This window comes from Sciurus carolinensis, chromosome 1, assembly GCF_902686445.1.
Source record: "Sciurus carolinensis chromosome 1, mSciCar1.2, whole genome shotgun sequence".
Lineage (NCBI taxonomy): Eukaryota > Metazoa > Chordata > Mammalia > Rodentia > Sciuridae > Sciurus > Sciurus carolinensis.
In genome coordinates this window covers 113302761-113322226 of record NC_062213.1, presented here as the reverse complement: position 1 = coordinate 113322226, position 19466 = coordinate 113302761, and the positions used below count along the sequence as shown (strand labels likewise).

At 35.9% G+C, this 19466-nt stretch overlaps 1 protein-coding gene across 4 annotated transcripts in view; it reads right to left on the bottom strand.

The window, feature by feature from the left end:
* Vav3 (vav guanine nucleotide exchange factor 3) overlaps positions 1-19466 on the bottom strand; it is a 367327-nt gene that overhangs the window by 130486 nt on the left and 217375 nt on the right. For all 4 annotated transcript variants that reach the window (XM_047545972.1, XM_047545990.1, XM_047545982.1 and 1 more), the window contains one exon: positions 191-292. In XM_047545972.1, coding sequence (XP_047401928.1) covers positions 191-292 — 102 coding nt within the window. The remainder of the gene's footprint in view (positions 1-190; positions 293-19466) is intronic.

Genomic DNA, 19466 nt, shown 5'->3' with positions numbered 1-19466 from the left:
CACCCTCAGCAGAAAGAAAGGACCTCCCCATTGAGGTCCTCAGGGGATCTTTTCCAGGTCCAAGACCTAGTAAAGATCTGTTGGATCCAAACTATGAAAGCAATATCCCCACTTCAGAATGTTTTGGCCTGAAAAACTGAGCAATTTCACTTGTTCATTTAAACTCAAAAACAGGCCTAAGCAGCTTTACCTGAGGAGCATCTGGCAGACTTTGCAGGACGTCACCCGAGTGAAGGTGTGCATCTTGAAGTCATGGAAATTGGAGTCTGCATAGTCTGGCCTTATGTTAGATCTGTAAAAAGGAAAAGGTCACTTCCTAAAGAAAACTTCACAACAGAACAGCAGTTTAGGCACCTAAAAGCTAAATCCATCAAAACTGCATTGGGTAGAGATCTGATTCTAGTAAAAAGGCTAATGGTTTCTAAGTCATTTACACATTAAAACATGCACCAAAATCTAGTTATATGAGAACCTGTAACACAGAAGGACATAATCTAATCCTTAGAATTGAGTATTTACAAAGGACTCTGCAGCATGGTCCCCTAGATCGACCTGCTGGGAAAAAAGCAAAATCTGCTATATATTCATGCTGTGTGATAGTTTCTTTTCTCTAGCAACATCACTGAAATATAAACTAGCTGGTGATGATGTGAGGGAGAAGCAGAGCACAGTGAATTTCAAGAGTTGATCTCTAAATAGGTGTGGGTTATGTAATGATTTATTAAAAAAAATTTTATAGAAAGTTTTTTAAAGATGCATTAATCTGATAATTCTTTCCTAAAAAATCAGTCTCCTTGCAATCCAAAAAAAGCTAAATTATTTCATCATTTGTTTTGCATTTTTAGTATACACACATACAACAAAAAAAAATTATTACGCCTATCTTCAATTTACATTCATCGTAGACTGTGCCAGATACTGAGACAACCACTTGACATTCATTACCTTGTTTAATTTTCACATCAATCCTAATTGCCTGGCATTAATAATAGCAATAGCTTACAAACAAGAAAACTGGGTCTACTTGAAAGCAAAGCTTGCTCTAAAATGAAGGAAACCCGAACGAAGACCTTCAACCCAGGTCTGTGCTGTTGGTCACACTTACAGAGTGAGAGAAATCATCAATATCCACAGTAAAATAATAATCAGGTTTTTGTGTTTACTAGGTGTGTTAGAAGGACTTAATTTAACCATTTCTAGAGGTTTTTTTCTTTTTTAAACTTTTTAATTTAGCCATGCATAGAAGAAAGGAGAAGAACTAGAGTTTAAATATGGATTCAAATCAAAGTCCACCTAGAAAGCTAAAATACTACACTCCACAGTGTTACATGCAATCTGAAAGACTGTAGAAAAGTTTGAGATACTGATGAGCTAGGATTTCCCCTTTCATCGAATACGGCAACTCTCGGGCACATAGAGCCTCAGCGTAATGAAGCATAACGCAGGCGGGCGACCAGGCATCAATCTCTGAGGTACCAGGAGAAGCCTTATGAAAAAACATTCGCAAAGGCAATTGGAGTAGCAGGCAGTGATGCAGAAGTGTCAGAGAGGTCAGCCTTCCCATCCATCTGCTGAATATGAGCGTGCTAAAAATGAAATCAAATATTAGTGCCATCTGGGATTTCTCTGCTCTATGCTTCTGGTGACCTCACTTTTTAGGAAAATGTTCCACTGCATGCTGAAAAGTATGGCCTCTTCCACAGAGGCATTTTTGTGTTGCTGATTAAAAATGATAGAGCTTTTCCTCAGGAAGGGAGATGAGAAAATATAAGAATCTAAAAACTAAGCTTCCATCACATTGTTCAGAAAACATCTGATTCTTGAATCCATACAACCACGTACTAAAAGGAGCCTCAAGATCCATTTCCTTAGCCAGGAAGGGCTGTTGTTCATTTTTCTCTGAGCACCAAGGTGATATAGTTATAGATGAATTGTCAAGTGACAGTTTCAGTCCTGAAAGAATTTACCAGTCTGGAGTTTTCAAATACAAGTGGGTCTCCTTCAGGCAGGAACTTATGTAAATAGGTCGCAAATGTGAAAGAATTTAATTAATTTCAGGAATTGGCCTTGGACAGAGAGAGGCAACTTTCTCTTGGGGTCAAACCAAATTTTTTTTGTGTGTGTACATGTACAAATATATATACATACATATTTATGTATATGTATCAGAGTCGAATTTGGACCATTTGTATTGAAAATTTTTACCAACTGAGAATAAGCTGACTTTTCAGAAGACTAAAATCTGAAAAGTAGAACCACAAACACATCATAAAGTTTTTTTTAAAAAATCTTATGAAAAAACTCTGAAAATAATGTTAACAGTAGTTGCCTTAAGGGAAATGAAACTTGAAGTGAGTGTAGAGTGGTAAGAAGAAACTGTTATAATTTTTTAAAACTATAACTGCATATTATTTTAAAAACTTTTGAATCAAACATTAAAGAATGAAAGTTAACTTGGTGACCCTGAAACTGCTACTGAGGCACTACTGAATATAAAAGCAGAGTGGAGGGCAGGAATCTGAAATGAGACCACCTGGGCTTAAATCCTAACTTTCAAATCAGTAGCAGTGTGACCCTAGGCGAGTTGGTAAGTATAGAGCAGGAATACTAATAAAACAAAACTCGAAAAGTGAGGTAATGTATGTAAAGTGCTTAGAACACTGCTGAGCAGAACTGGTGTTCAATCAGAAAAAAATAGACTTATTCAAGAGAGGATGTGTATGACAAAGTCCAGGGAATAGGTGTAGTCATACCAGGTGCCACTTGAAGAGGAGAGAGGTCCACCCACATGGCATATATCCTGTAAGGACATAGAAGCCAAAGACTGGCCATGTTGGAAGAGTTGGGAAGGAGGACTGGAGCAGAAGAGGGCAGAATAACATCAGGATTATAGAGTGGGAAAAACAAAGGCAAGAATGGGCAGCAGTGGCCTTTACGGTACATCTCCATGCACCAGGCACATCACTAAGCTGTTCATGTGCTTTTTCACTTTTCCTGCTCACAACAAATCTAGGCAGTCATTCACTCATTTCATAAATATTTAGTGAGCAATTGCCATATAAACAGGCCCTAAGGCAGGAACAGAAAATAGGATCCTTCTACTATAGCCCAATGAGTAAAGAGGGGAGATGCAGGAGACGAGGAGAAAGTTTGGCAAGGGCCAAGGAAAGAGGTGAGATTTTATACAAGAAGTGATATCACATTTAATTGAAAAAAATAATATATGTAGCTACCACATAGAGAGTTCCTGCTAGTGAGGTAAAGTGGGCATAGCAAGACCAACTATGGGGATGAGTTGTCTACACCTGAGACCTGAGGATCAAAAAGGTCAGTCTACTTGCTCACTCCTGTAGCTACACATAAAAGATTCAATTGTCTTAATTCATGACAATTTACTTTTAGGAACCTGGAAGGAATCTCTCGGATTTCTCAGTTAAATGTTCTCACAGCTATTGTTTCACATGGGGTTCATTTATAAAAAGTAATCAGGCCATCAAATTTTTACAGGGCAATTTACGTTGATACTCCTAGGGCTCCTTATAACCTTCTGTGATCTCCTAGGATGATCTCCCCTTCTCACCTGGTTCCACACTGGCTTGAAGCCAAGGACCACAAACCTCCCATTAGCCTAGGCATCTTCACCATGCTACAGATCTATATTCCCAACTGCAACTCAGGTATCTCCAATGCACCATGTGAAAAACTCATCTTCCATACCTTTCCTGAAATTTCTGATCCAATCACTCCATCTTACAACCTAGAAACTTCAGAATTACAAAAAAATTTTCCCTGTCCTTTATATATCTGCATATTCATTTGCTCTTTTTTGTGTGTGACAAAGATTTGTGAACAGTTCTTTCCATCTGGGTGTGTTCATTTGCTCTTAATCTCTTAAATGTTCCAATTTCTCCTCACCTGAAAATCTGACCAATTGTTGATTCATTCTTGAAAACACCTCCTCAAAACCCAGGTTATGCACACACACAGGCTCCATTCTTCTAGAGAACCCTGACTACTACGGACATACTAGATAATAATAGCATTAGAATAGTGGGACCAATAACCAAAGAAGGAGTAGAAACAGTGCTTAAAGTCAGACATTTCAACCTTTACAATGCTTTCCTTGACAGTGATGCCAAGTTACATAGAACTGCTATGCTTTTACTGACTTTTTGCAGCCTTAAAAGAAATTGTCACAAAGCATCATGAGGACTCATTTATGTACCCCTTGCCATTCAGTGCTTGAGGGCTCAGTGGTTGTCTTCTCCCTGTTAACCTAGCCTTTTTATAGACATCAAACATTCTACCAGGAAAATACCAAGGAAGCCCCAGGTTTTCAAGTTCATAAATAGTTCAACCAAATTGACACAGGTGCATTAATATAAGTTAAAAATCATTATAGCTTATACATATATAATATTAACATTATATCATTATGACTATAATGATAGTATTATTAGTATATAATTATTTATATGATTGTATCTTATATTTAAAATTTTATAGATTTTTCCACATCTGAAACAGTGGAACAAAATGGGTAGAAAAATGTGTGTATACTGTAGCATTTTCTTCTTTTTGTGTTCAAAAGCTACCCTTTGCCACAGTATCAAATGGAAAAATGGAAGGAGCAAAGAGAAAGATTTTTTTTTTTTAAATGCTTGGAATTGAACAAAGGGTGTTCTACCAGTGAGCTAAATCCTTTTTAAAATTTTAGGGAGACAGGGTCTTGCTAAGTTATCCAGGCTGGTCTCACACTTGAGATCCTCCTGCCTCAGCCTCCCAAGTAGCTGGGGTTCTAGATATGCACTATAACACCTAAATGAGGTAAAGATTTTTTAATAGACCAAAAAGTTTCATCATTCACATGTGATAAAACTTAAAATATACATATAATTATATATATATATATATAATTACTGATATTCAATTACATGTTCTACTTTATGTTTAAAATTAACATTTTTTCTCTATTTCAGTATCTGATTATACTGTCATATAGGTTAAGAATAAAGGAAGCAAATACTAGTGAAATGAAATCATCTAAAATAATGCTGACCAGTTGCAGAGGAAATAAGAATCATGCAAGATGACTTATTATCTCATGTCATGTCAGTGTTGTTAACATTTAAATATTACCAGTATGAATAACAATTATGTCAAAAATATAAAGTAGTGCTGGGCATGGTGGCATGTGCCTATAATTCCTTGACTTTGGAGGTTGAGGAAGGAGGATCACAAGTTCAAAAACAGCCTCAGCAACTTAGTGAGACCCTCAGCAATTTAGCCTGTTTCAAAATAAAAGGGACTGGAAAGTTGCCCAGTGGTTAAGCACCCCTGGGTTCAATCCCTGGTACCAAAAAATTAAAAATAAAATATTCCATATTGCATAAAGCAGTGATTAAACACACACACACACGGATGCAGCAGGATTGTTTGTATACCAAAACACATGCATATATAAAAATGTATAGATACAAATAACTATGTGTACATGTTACTGAAATTCAGAAAAATACACATTGTGACTATCAAGAGAATCCTGAATAATTTTCTATGATTATAATATTAAATTATTTTACTCTTACTGTAACAAGATGGATGCATCTCTTGCATTCTTCTGTTAACCTCTGTCACTTAAGGGGCAATAAATTACTATAAGCAGTAATTATTTAAGTTAATCTTTCCCAAAGTAAGCTTTTAAAATCATTTAAAATAATATGCATTCTTTATTATCTTCAGAATACTTACTGACATAAATGACTCTTTTTAAATAACAATTTTAAACACACACACACAAAAGATTGGATCATTTTGCCAAATACTGAGGGGTAGTTTCTTAATGTAACATAAAGTAAACTCAATAGAGAACATGTTTAATGTAAAACACTAAAACAATTATATTAAAGTTTCTGAAGTCAGTAATATCATTCAACCCAATTCTGAAATACCCAATCAATGCAATATGACAAGAAAAATAAATATGAAGGATAAATATTATTTTTTAAAACTGCACAGAATTTTCATTTGAACATAACATTACAGTATGATTGAGAAAAGCCAAGAGAAGAAACTGAACACTAATGAAACCAATAAGAGAAAAAGACACATCAAATGGCATTTGGAGAAATCCACATGTAAACGTTCAATATTTCATTAGCAAAATGCAATGATGTGTGACTGTCTCTGCCCAGCAAAACCTCTTGAGAATCAGAGTTCAAGGATTTTAGGGATCCTAGTCATATAGATACATAGTCTACATGATCAGCCACAATCATTAAAAAATTCAAGAAGAAAAGTATATGCTAACTATAAATCATGTTGTTTAAAAAAGACAGTCTAGACAGACTGGCACAATAAAATTCAGTTTCCATTGCATACTAAATCTATTGCTTAGTACCACTGGGAATATTTTAAAGCCAAGTTCCAAGATGTCAGAGAAGGACCAGCCAACCCCACAAGCAGATCCTTCTAAAGAGCAAATTCAAGCCTTCTACTTTCTGTACAAAAAAATATCTAAGAAAAATTACAGCATGAAAACTTTGAATTCTAAATGAAAAACATTTTTAAATTGAAAAAGAAAATAAAACATATTCAAGAAAATAAAATCTGCACAGCAAATTCCTAAATAAGACTAAATATTTTATTATAAATAATTTTATCATTCTAAATTAAGGTGTAAGTTTAAAACAATTATTTTCCCCTACAACAATACATGCACATGCACGCATACACATACACACACACACACACAAATAAGTATAAAATGAGATTTTGTTTTCAACTTGAAAAATGATGATGAAATCCAACTAGAAGAATAAATGTGTGAATAGTTGGGAAGTTTTTTGAACCATTATATGGAAAGCTATCATAGCCTAAGAAATAAATATTAAAGTGTTTTTTACAGTTATTAAATCTACATAAAATTGACAAAAAAACCGGAAAGGCTAATAATACAAAATAAAAAATTCTTGAAGGGGATCAAATTTATGCAAGAACTTGGCATACGATTTTTATGTTAATTTACTCCTTCATTATTCATCTGTTCGAAAATTAACTAATTTAAAGAAAACTTGTTAAATATCTAATATGTTTCAGGTGGTAGAATACAATGAGAAGCAAACCTAAATAATGCCCTTGCCTATTTGGTTGGGAGAGGGGAGACATTTGAAACATTTAAGTAATTCCACAAACAATTCTGAAACAGGGCATGCTATCACAATAAAATATCATATTACGAAAAGTTAAAATACAGAATGTGACCTTGTCCATGAATTATCACAGAAGACTCTTACATGGAAACAATGCTTGAACTTGGATTTAAAGATGAGGAAGAAATAAATAGGCAAGGAGAGGAAGAATGCTCCAGAAGGAAAATGTATCTTTCAACTATAAGTATAAAATAAAAAACATTTCTGAAAATGTTAAGGAAGATATATGTCTATCATGTTTTATAACAATATAAAGTTCGGATAAAGATTTATAGTACTTATTTGATAAATAGGTAATATACACCTATAATGTGCCATGAATGTAGCCAATAGGAAGGAGTAAGGGACAAAATCACTGCCCTCATGGGGCTTATAATCTATATTTAAATGTGAAATTTAGATCTAAGACTGAAATTTGTTTCAAGTAAAAAAATATTAGAAATACTTGAAAATATTGATGACTACTTCCATCATTTTTAAAGGTTAAAAAAATTAAAGGTGGCTAAATATACTTTCATTAAAATTTTTTTTTCTTTAAACCCAAAATAATAAATTAAAAGATAAAGCAGAAATTTTATTTGTAATATATATGATAAAAGATTGATGTCCTTCAATATGTAAGAGTACATGAAAATTCATAAGATAAAAATGAATATCCCAATTGAAGACTGAAGAAATGAATGGTTTGATTTATAAAGAAATAAAATTGTTCAATAAATACATAATATGTAGTTACTAGAAATCAAAAGAAATGCAAATTTAAATAACGAGATATAATTTTACACAAAGTTCAAAAAATAAAAAGCACATAGTATGAGTGAACCTATAAAAAAATCCAAGCACTTAAGATGTACTCATTCTTTGACAAAAATTCTGCTTAATACAAGTTATTGTGAATTGTTCATTATAAAATTTTTAACAACTAAAAATCAGAAATTTTCAGTTAAAGAAAGGAAACAAATTATTATATATCTGAATAATGGAATTTAGAAATAATATGGTAGATATATACATTAATCAAGAGAGATATTTGCAATATACAAAAGAGCTGGTAAGAATACTGAATCTATATGAAGATACACATTTATATGACACATAACTGCTTGTTAATATATATGTGAAAACATGAAGAATGGGTGATAGCATTATGAAGGATTCTGATGTTTCTATTTTACAGTTACCTGTGTTAAGTTTCTACAGTGAACACACATCATTCATTTTATTTCTGTATCTGTTTTTTGGAGTAGAGAAAATGAGAAACAGAAACAACCACAGCAATACTACAAGCATTGAAGAGGTTACAAGCAACTTGACTAAGGTTCCATAGTCACTGGAAAGAATCTGAGACAAACACCTGTCTCAAAGCCTGTGCTCTTAATCATTATGTTAAATGTATCAAAACTGTATTGGCAAGTAAAGACAAACTGAATTAAATGTTTGCAACAGGGGCGGTTTCAAGATGGCGGGCGGGCTAGGGGGCGGCTGCATTTCACGTTGCTCCAGGACGCAAGATTCAAAAGAGGAGATAGTGAGAGACTTGGGACCAACTCAAAGCCGCTGGGTGAGTCTCTCCTATTGGGGAGGCGTCCCAGATGGGGCGGTAGCCCCGGAACGCAGGGAACTTTGTGAAGTGGAGTTGCTCGGCGAGACGCCCCTCCCCCCACAGGAGCGGTACACACGGACAACTGGGATCATCATAGAGGAGGCGGCTCAGCACAGCGCTTGGACTCGGAGCAACCACTGGGGCTCCGGGCGGCTGCCTGAGGAGGAGCTGCGTGGCGAGCTGTTTAGACCCAGAACGACCGCTTCTGACCACCGGGGGGCTGCCCGAGGGAAGAGGAGAAGTGTGGCGGGTCGCTTGGTCTAGGAGTGACTGCATCAGAGCCACAGGCGGTTGCCAGAGGAGGAGGCGAGTGGTGAGTTGATTGGACTAAAAGCGACCGCTCCTGAACACCGGTGGCCTGCCTGGAGGAGGAGCGTGGTGGGTCACTTGGTCTTGGAGCCACCCCTCCTGAACACCCGGGGGGCTACCCCAGGAGGAGGAGGAGGAACAGGGCGGGTCACTTGGACTTGGAGTGACTGCCTAGGGCTACAGGCGATTGGTGGGAGGAGGAGACGCAAAGTGAATTGCTTGGGCTCCTAGTGACTGCGTCGGAAACCCGGCCGCTGTCCGGAGGAGGAGGTGTGTGGCGGGTCTCTGGGTATCGGAGATATTGTACAGGGCTCCAGGTGGCGGCTCAGAGGAGGGGCCGCATAGCCAGGCGATTAGGTGCAGAGCAGGGTCCCAGGAGCTAGGTGGCTTCTTGCTGGAAGAGCCGCACAGAGACACGCCTAGGGGCGGAGTGAAGTTTCCAGGACTGCGGGCAGAGTCTCTGGGAGAGGCAGCCTAAGGAGACTCGTCTGCGAAGGGTGAGGCTCCCAGGCCCAGGAGGTAGGTCCGGGCCCCTGGGAACGTTGCAGAGGAAGAAAGCCCAGCCCAGGTGGTAGTTGTAGATTGAGGGGAACCTTTAGGAGGGGAACTGATCAGCAAGACCTCCCCACCGAGTGAGTCTTCCCTGCCGGGTGAGGTTTTCCCACAGGGATGGTAAAACCAGAGACACAGGCACAAACAGGACTTGCCTCAGCCCACAGCCTAGTTCCCCTTTGGATGACCATTGGTCAACAAGTGGAGGCACCTCTGCCCAGTAGCAGGGAATATACGCCACCTGAGGGTCACCACCCCTAGAGAGGCAGCTTCTTCGTGGAGCTCCGCATTATCAACTTCCTCCAAGACTTCAGGCTACTGAAGGATAAGAGGGGATATACTAGCAATCTTCAAGGACATTATAAGTCGATAGAGGAAATCTGCAATATCTTAATGACCCAATGATTCCTGAACAATATGAGAAAACAAGGGAAGAAAATGCCCCAAACAAATCTAGATGTTTCATCAATAAAATCCAACGACAGCATGGCAGAAGAAATGACAGAAAGGGAATTCAGAATGTACATAATTAAAATGATTAGGGAAGCAAATGATGAGATGAAAGAGCAAATGCAGGCATTGAATGATGAGATGAAAGAGCAAATGCAGGCATTGAATGATGAGATGAAAGAGCAAATGCAGGCATTGAATGATAGCACCAATCGACAGTTAAAAGAGCAAATACAGGAAGCAAAAGATCATTTCAACAAAGAGTTAGGGATATTGAAAAAAAACCAAACAGAAATCCTTGAAATGAAGGAAACAATAAACCAAATTAAGAACTCCAATAGAAAGCATAACCAATAGGATAGAACACCTGGAAGACAGAACTTCAGATACTGAAGACAAAATATTTAAACTCGAAAGCAAAGTTGAACAAACAGAGAAGATGGTAAGAAATCATGAACAGAATCTCCAAGAACTATGGGATATCATGAAAAGGCCAAATTTGAGAATTATTGGGATTGAGGAAGGCTTAGAGAAACAAACCAAAGGAATGAATAATCTATTCAATGAAATAATATCAGAAAATTTCCCAAATCTGAAGAATGAAATGGAAAATCAAGTCCAGGAGGCTTATAGGACTCCAAATACACAAAATTAAAACAGACCCACACCAAGGCACATTATAATGAAAATACCTAACATACAAAATAAAGACAGAATTTTAAAGGCTGTGAGAGAAAAGAACCAAGTTACATTCAGGGGAAAACCAATACGGATATCAGCAGATTTTTCAATCTAGACTCTAAAAGCTAGAAGGGCCTGGAACAACATTTTTCAAGCTCTGAAAGAAAATGGATGCCAACCAAGAATCTTATACCCAGCAAAACTTACCTTCAAATTTGACGATGAAATAAAATCATTCCATGATAAACAAAAGCTAAAAGAATTTACAAAAAGAAAGCCAGCATTACAGAACATTCTCAGCAAAATATTTCATGAGGAACAAAGAAGCATATCAGCAAAGGGAGGAATTACCCTAAAGGAACTGTCAAATAAAGGAGGAACCAAGATGTGTCAAAAATAAATAAATAAATAAATAAAATTTTAAATATGAACCAAATGACCGGGAATACAAATCATATCTCAATAATAACCCTGAATGCTAATGGCCTGAATTCATCAATCAAAAGACATAGACTGGCAGATTGGATTAAAAAGAAAGATCCAACAATATGTTGCCTGCAAGAGACTCACCTCATAGAAAGAGATACCCATAGACTAAAGGTGAAAGGATGGGGAAAAACATACCATGCACATGGGCTCAGCAAAAAGGCTGGAGTATCCATCCTCATTTCAGATAATGTGGACTTCAAGCCAATGTTAGTTAGAAGGGATAAAGAAGGACATTTCATACTGCTTAAGGGAAGCATAAATCAGCAAGATATAACAATCATAAACATCTATGCCCCAAACAGTGGCTCATCCATGTATGTGAAACAAATCCTTCTCAATTTTAGAAACCAAATAGACCATAACACAATAATACTAGGTGATTTTAACACGCCTCTCTCACCACTGGACAGATCTTCCAAACAAAAATTGAACAAAGAAACCATAGATCTCAATAACACAATCAATAATTTAGACTTAACAGACATTTATAGAATATACCATCCAACCAAGAGCGAATACACTTTCTTCTCAGCAGCACATGGATCCTTCTCTAAAATAGACCATATATTATGCCACAAAGCTAATGTCAGCAAATACAAGAAGATAGAGACACTACCTTGTATTCTATCAGATCATAATGGATTGAAGTTAGAAATAAATGAAAGAGTAAAAAACAGAAACTACTCCAACACCTGGAGATTAAACAATATGCTATTATATGATGAATGGATAACAGAAGATATTAGGAAGGAAATTAAAAAATTCTTAGAGGTAAACGAGAACAAAGAAACATCATATCAAAATCTCTGGGACACTATGAAAGCAGTACTTAGAGGAAGATTTATTTCATGGAGCGCATTTAATAAAAGAAGTAAAACTCAACAAATAAACGACCTAACACTACAGCTCAAAGCCCTAGAAAAAGAAGAACAGACCAACACCAAAAGTAGTAGAAGACAGGAAATAGTTAAACTCAGAGCTGAAATCAACGAAATTGAAACAAAAGAAACAATACAAAAAATTGACAAAATAAATAGTTGGTTCTTCGAAAAAATAAACAAAATTGATAAACCTTTAGCCACATTAACAAAGAGAAGACAAGAGAAAACCGAAATCACTAAAATTCGGAATGAACAAGGAAATATCACAACAGACACGACTGAAATACAAAACATAATTAGAAGCTATTTTGAAAATCTATACTCCAACAAAATAGAAAATTTCGAAGACATCAACAGGTTTCTAGAGACATATGAATTGCCTAAACTGAACGAGGAGGACATACACAATTTAAATAGACCAATTTCAAGTAATGAAATAGAAGAAGTCATCAATAGCCTACCAACAAAGAAAAGTCCAGGACCAGATGGGTTCTCAGCTGAGTTCTACAAAACCTTTAAAGAAGAGCTCATTCCAATACTTCTCAAAGTATTCCATAAAGTAGAAGAGGAGGGAACCCTCCCAAACTCATTCTATGAAGCCAATATCACCCTGATACCTAAACCAGACAGAGACACATCGAGGAAAGAAAATTTCAGACCAATATCCTTAATGAACATCGACGCAAAAATTCTCAACAAAATTTTAGCATATCGCATACAAAAACATATTAAAAAGACAGTGCACCATGATCAAGTGGGTTTCATCCCAGGGATGCAAGGTTGGTTCAACATCAGGAAATCAATAAATGTCATTCACCATATCAATAGACTTAAAGTCAAGAATCACATGATTATTTCGATAGATGCAGAAAAAGCATTTGATAAAATACAGCACCCCTTCATGCTCAAAACACTAGAAAAAATAGGGATAGTGGGAACATTCCTTAACATTGTAAAGGCCATCTATGCTAAGCCCATGGCTAATATCATTCTAAATGGTGAAAAACTGAAAGCATTCCCCCTAAAATCTGGAACAAGGCAGGGATGCCCTCTTTCACCACTTCTTTTCAATATCATCCTTGAAACTCTAGCCAGAGCAATTAGACAGACCAAAGAAATTAAAGGGATATGAATAGGAAAAGAAGAACTCAAACTATCCCTATTACTGATGATATGATTGTATACTTAGAGGAACCAGGAAATTCCACCAGAAAACTTTTAGAACTCATAAGTGAATTCAGTAAAGTAGCGGGATATAAGATCAATGCACATAAATCTAAGGCATTTTTATACATAAGCGATGAATCTTCAGAAAGAGAAATCAGGAAAACTACCCCATTCACAATAGCTTCGAAAAAAATAAAATACTTGGGAATCAATCTCACAAAAGAGGTGAAAGACCTCTACAATGAGAACTACAGAACACTAAAGAAAGAAATTAAAGAAAACCTTAGAAGATGGAAAGATCTCCCATGTTCTTGGATAGGAAGAATCAATATTGTCAAAATGGCCATACTACCAAAAGTGCTATACAGATTCAATGCAATTCCAATTAAAATCCCAATGATGTACCTTACAGAAATAGAGCAAGCAATTATGAAATTCATCTGGAAGAATAAAAAACCCAGAATAGCTAAAGCAATCCTTGGCAGAAAGAGTGAAGCAGGGGGTATCGCAATACCAGATCTTCAACTCTACTACAAAGCAATAGTAACAAAAACGGCATGGTATTGGTACCAAAATAGAAAGGTGGATCAATGGTACAGAATAGAGGACACAGACACAAACCCAAATAAATACAATTTTCTCATACTAGACAAAGGGGCCAAAAATATGCAATGGAGAAAAGATAGCCTCATCAACAAATGGTGCTGGGAGAATTGGAAATCCATATGCAACAGAATGAAACTAAACCCATATCTCTCACCATGCACAAAACTAAACTCAAAATGTATTAAGGATCTCGGAATCAGACCAGAGACCTTGCATCTTATAGAAAATAAAGTAGGTCCAGAGCTTCAACATGTCGGCTTAGGACCAGACTTCCTCAACAGGACTCCCATAGCACAAGAAATAAAAGCAAGAATTAATAACTGGGATAGATTCAAACTAAAAAGCTTTCTCTCAGCAAAGGAAACTATCAGCAATGCGAAGAAAGAGCCTACAGAGTGGGAGAAAATCTTTGCCAATCATACTTCAGATAGAGCGCTAATCTCCAGAATCTATAAAGAACTCAAAAAACTCTACACCAAGAATACAAATAATCCAATTGACAAATGGGCTAAGGAAATGAATAGACACTTCACAGAAGAAGATCTACAAGCAATCAACAAACATATGGAAAAATGTTCAACATCTCTAGTAATAAGAGAAATGCAAATCAAAACCACCCTAAGATTCCATCTCACCCCAATTAGAATGGCGATTATCAAGAATACAAGCAACAACAGGTGTTGGCGAGGATGTGGGGAGAAAGGTACACTCTTACATTGCTGGTGGGGCTGCAAATTAGTGCAGCCACTCCACTCTAAGTGTGGAGACTCCTTAGAAAACTTGGAATGGAACCACCATTTGACCCAGCTATCCCACTCCTTGGCCTATACCCAAAGGACTTAAAAACAGCATATTACAGAGATACAGCCACATCAATGTTCATAGCTGCTCAGTTCACAATAGCCAGTTTGTGGAACCAACCTAGATGTCCTTCAATTGATGAATGGATAAAGAAAATGTGGTATATATATACAATGGAATATTACTCAGCCATAAAGAATGATAAAATTATGGCATTTGCAGGCAAATGGATGAAACTGGAGAATATCATGCTAAGTGAGATAAGCCAATCTCAAAAAACCAATGGACAAATGATATCGCTAATAAGTGGATGAGGACACATAATGGGGGGTGGGAGGTGTTAGTGTTAGGGTTAGAGTTAGGGTTAGGGAGGGGGCAAGAATGGAGGAAGGAAGGACTGTATAGAGGGAAAAGAGGGGTGGGAGGGGTGGGGGGAAGGGGAAAAAAATAACAGAATGAATCAAACAACATTACCCTATGTAAATTTATGATTACACAAATGGTATGCCTTTATGCCATGTACAAACAGAGAAACAACATGTATCCCATTTGTTTACAATAATAAAAAAAAAATATTTGCAACATAAGTGGAAATATCACCAAACAACAAGAGCACAATGATAAATTTGACCCATGGTAAAGTTGGCAAAGGAGGTGAAAAAGAAATCCTTTATGGATTTCTTTATGTTGCTTTTTTTCTGTTTTTTAATGTTATTTATGTTGTTATGTTTTTCTTTACAAAAAAACAACCAGTGAACAGGCCTTTGATAAACAATTCGGCCTCATCAGTAAATATGTGACGCCTGGGAACATGGAAGGCGTAAGCAGACATGACTGACGTGGCCATTCTTGGACAATGGTTATTTTGCACTCTTCTGCACTCCTGTAAGGGATGTGGTCTTTGCTGATGAGTTTGGTCTAAGAACTAACAGTCAGATTTGTAAATATTCCTTAAATGGAAGGTCATAGGCTGGTAAGTTCTTCAAAGTGAGAGACTAGTCCAGATAGAAGATCACACTGCTACAGCAAGAACTCAATTTTCCAGAATAGGCAAGATGCTTCCCAATGCAGGCAATTGTGGGCCCAAGAAAAGCTAGTTAAAGTATGCTACATTTCCCATTGCTATTCCTGCAATCCCTGACTAATTAAATTAGGACTCTATCCATATTTCTTAAGTGTGGGGTGTGGGATGCATTTTTTTTTCTTACATAAAGTTGATCCAATAAAAAACTTTGGTTTTCAAAGTAGTGAAAAGTAAAGCATATTTTGTTCTTTAAAATAGTGAATGATTTTAAATAAGCTAAATGCCCAATGATGAAGGATTGGGAAAATAAATTGTGATACGTCCATATAGAGGAAAAATAATTGGTTATTTAATCATATTGGACAAGAGTTTTCACAAGAAAAAATAAAGGTATAAAAGTGAGCTAAAAACAATATATATGTACATATAAATGTGTATGTGTGATTTCTGTATCTATCTCTGTTACTAGGAAGGCTATAGCAGGAAAATGAAATTATGACAAATGCTGATTACAGAGACTCAAATCATCATGTAACACTCCTTCATTGTACTCATCACAATTTCCTTTTAATATTATTTGTATGATAATTTGCTTAATGTTTCTTTTCCCCGCAAAGACTACAGCTCTGAGGTCAAGGACTATGTCAGAGTTGCCTAGCACAATACCTGTAACAACCTGCATCGTGTCTGGCACACAAGTGTTAAATACATTGATGTTCAATGGATTGCCCAAGGAGATTAAATGCACCAGATTAGAATAAAGTTGGTTTACAAAACATTCCCCAAAAGGTAAGAAGTTACTGATGAACATTGGTCATGTATTTTGTGCTAAACTCCCTGGTAACCAAAGCAAAGAGCACAACAGGATTAAATGCTAAGAAAATTATAACAAGAAAAGAAAATAACTCTGGTAAGAAAAATAACTCTGATGGGTTTTCATCTGAGGAACACTGTGTGTGATTTACAACCAATGTCTTCAACAACATCCCTATACACAACTGTGGGCCTTCTAGCCCTTCTCGGTTGGCACCAAGAACATAATACCACATCAGAAACAATTTAATGGTGAATCTTTCCATGACCTTAAAAATCATTTCTGAAACCTCATGATCTCCCCTCAAGTCAAATGCTAAGTTTGGGGTACTCAAATAGCTTTCAAATTCAAGAATTAACATCCTAAACATATGAAAATATAAGTTGATAAGGCAAACATTTGTGCCAAATCTTCGAAAACTAGCTCTAGAGGCACTAAACTAGAAGAAATTTCTAGAAGAAATTTCTGAAACAAATAAAAGGTCACATTATTTTACTAGATGTTAAGTTTTATGATTCATTTCTACATCAGGGTTGAGGACAGATCAAATAAATATGCAAGTCCAGAGCCCAGAGGAGACCTAGAGACTGACCTTATAGACCAACACTACCCTGGGCTGGCACCTTTCCTTAGACAGTCCCCAGCTCCCAGGAAAGTCCACTAAGCTAACTGTGAACCATGGATCTAACTACCTAACGTACTTCTTGTACTCTTAACAAAACATTCCAGAACATCAGAATAGTCTGTTCAGGTTGTTTTTTTCATGTTACAAGTACTTCGAAAATCTAGAATTCTGACAAAGCTTTCTTAAACCATGTGATACCTTAGCAAAGATATCTAAATGAGACATCATTTTACATCTTAAATTTAGGCTTTCCTGTAAGACACAACTTTAAGGGCTTCAATAAGCATTGCTTTTTCCTCCATTTCATTAACTAAAAAGTTCCAGAATAAAACCCAAATATTTATTTTTAAAATATCCTACATTGTGAAATCAAATCTATCAAGGAGGTAATAGAAAAGATATAATTTTTCAATCAATTGTCCTAAACCATTACTCATTTCCCAATAATTTGTTCCCATGATACCACAGCCTACTAAATATATTGTTAGTTATTTGAAAGGGTAAAGAAAATGAAAAACAAACAGGTGCTTCAAAAACCAAGTTAAAAAAAAAAAAGAAAAATCTTCAGAAGGGACATCTTCAACTATTTCTGAGGATCCATAAAATGTATGAAAAAAAGATTTATAAATCACAATAAAATTTATTCCTTATATTCCAAATCACGTAGCCTTTAATCTAGGGAAATAAATAAAGACTTCAAAATACCAATAAAAATAAGATAATGCTTGGCTCTGAAAAACAGTATTTTCTTATCTATCATATATTGCACTTCTTTATTTCATTCAACACTGGCTTTATAGTAATTTTAAATACGCATCCATCACTGCATTTCAGTGACATTGCAAGGAAATTATTGAATGAGACGTAAAGTCAGTTAAACCTATAATAAATTTAATGCAGAAAAAATGTCAGACTATGGGTAATTTGGGTCTGTATTTGTTACTAACTTGATGTGCAGCTTGTGGTATATAATATATTCTTTCTATTTTTAGTTTCTTCACCAATCAAAGCAGTTTATCTGTCATTCCTGCTATAAAAGACCAACATACAAGAGTGGGAAAAAGAAGAGAATTCCCACTTGTTGGTAGCTGTCTTGTCATTCAAGTTTGTTCTGAAGATAAATAAAAATATATATGTGTAGATTTTAATAAATAAATTTGTCAACAAAATAATGGAAAGCACTACATAAATGCTGGATGCTAGTCCTATTATTCTTTTTGCCATGAAAAGTGAGAAACATTTAGTAGAAAACTTAAAAGACCTCATGGAGGAACTCAATATAAATATAACCATATCACCAATGAGAACCAAGCTATTCTTGTAATAAGCACTGAATAAGCATATTAAAACTCCTCTTTGCTTCTAATGCAGTTTATTAGGCATTCAACAGATTAACTGAGTACCTATTACGCGCCAACCATTTTCTAACACTGGGAATACAAGATTTTACTTATCTGGTCCCAATAATCATGGATCTCCAGTTAATATGCATTATTTTGCTTTACTTCAATTCTTCCACTGAAATACACTGTTTATTCTCTTGTAACTAAGTAAGACAGAGAGAGGAGGCACTTCAATGTTCAATGTTCAGGTTTAAACAGCAAGACAACTCCCACCATGTCAGCCTTTCCACATAAGGAACGGGTCCTGGAAATTGTGAATTTTCTCTGATCTAATACATCAATACCATAATTCAAATGCTGCAGATAACATGAATTAGGAATGCTGATCTGGCATAGTAAATTTAAGTCATGGTAGCACATTTTGAATTATGACTGATAATATGAAGTCTGCCATTGAATTAATGTGTTTTAGAAGTAAATGAAAACAAAGACAATATTGTAACCCAGCAATAATAACAAAACAAGGAAAACTGAAAAGCAGTTTGACAAGATTTATGAGTTTCCCTTCAAATTCTGTAATAATTATGTACGAAATAGGGGGTTTCAATCAACATTTCATCCTTTACATACAAACTCTGTCTTATATTAAACTCTGTGTGGAAGTTCATTGTAAATTGAGCAGGATTTCTATAAATTTGGCATTGAGGCTATCATTGTCAATCAAAACTCCCAATTACTCTAAAAATGCAAGAACTTTAAAATGCTAAATATAGTTGTTAAAGGAAAAGGTATATTAATTATAGACATTACTGTGACCAAATAGCCAGTAAAAAAAATTTTAAGATTAAAAACAAATTCTTTTAAGATTTTAAGTGGTTTGGTAACACTTTAGACTCAGTATAACTTATAG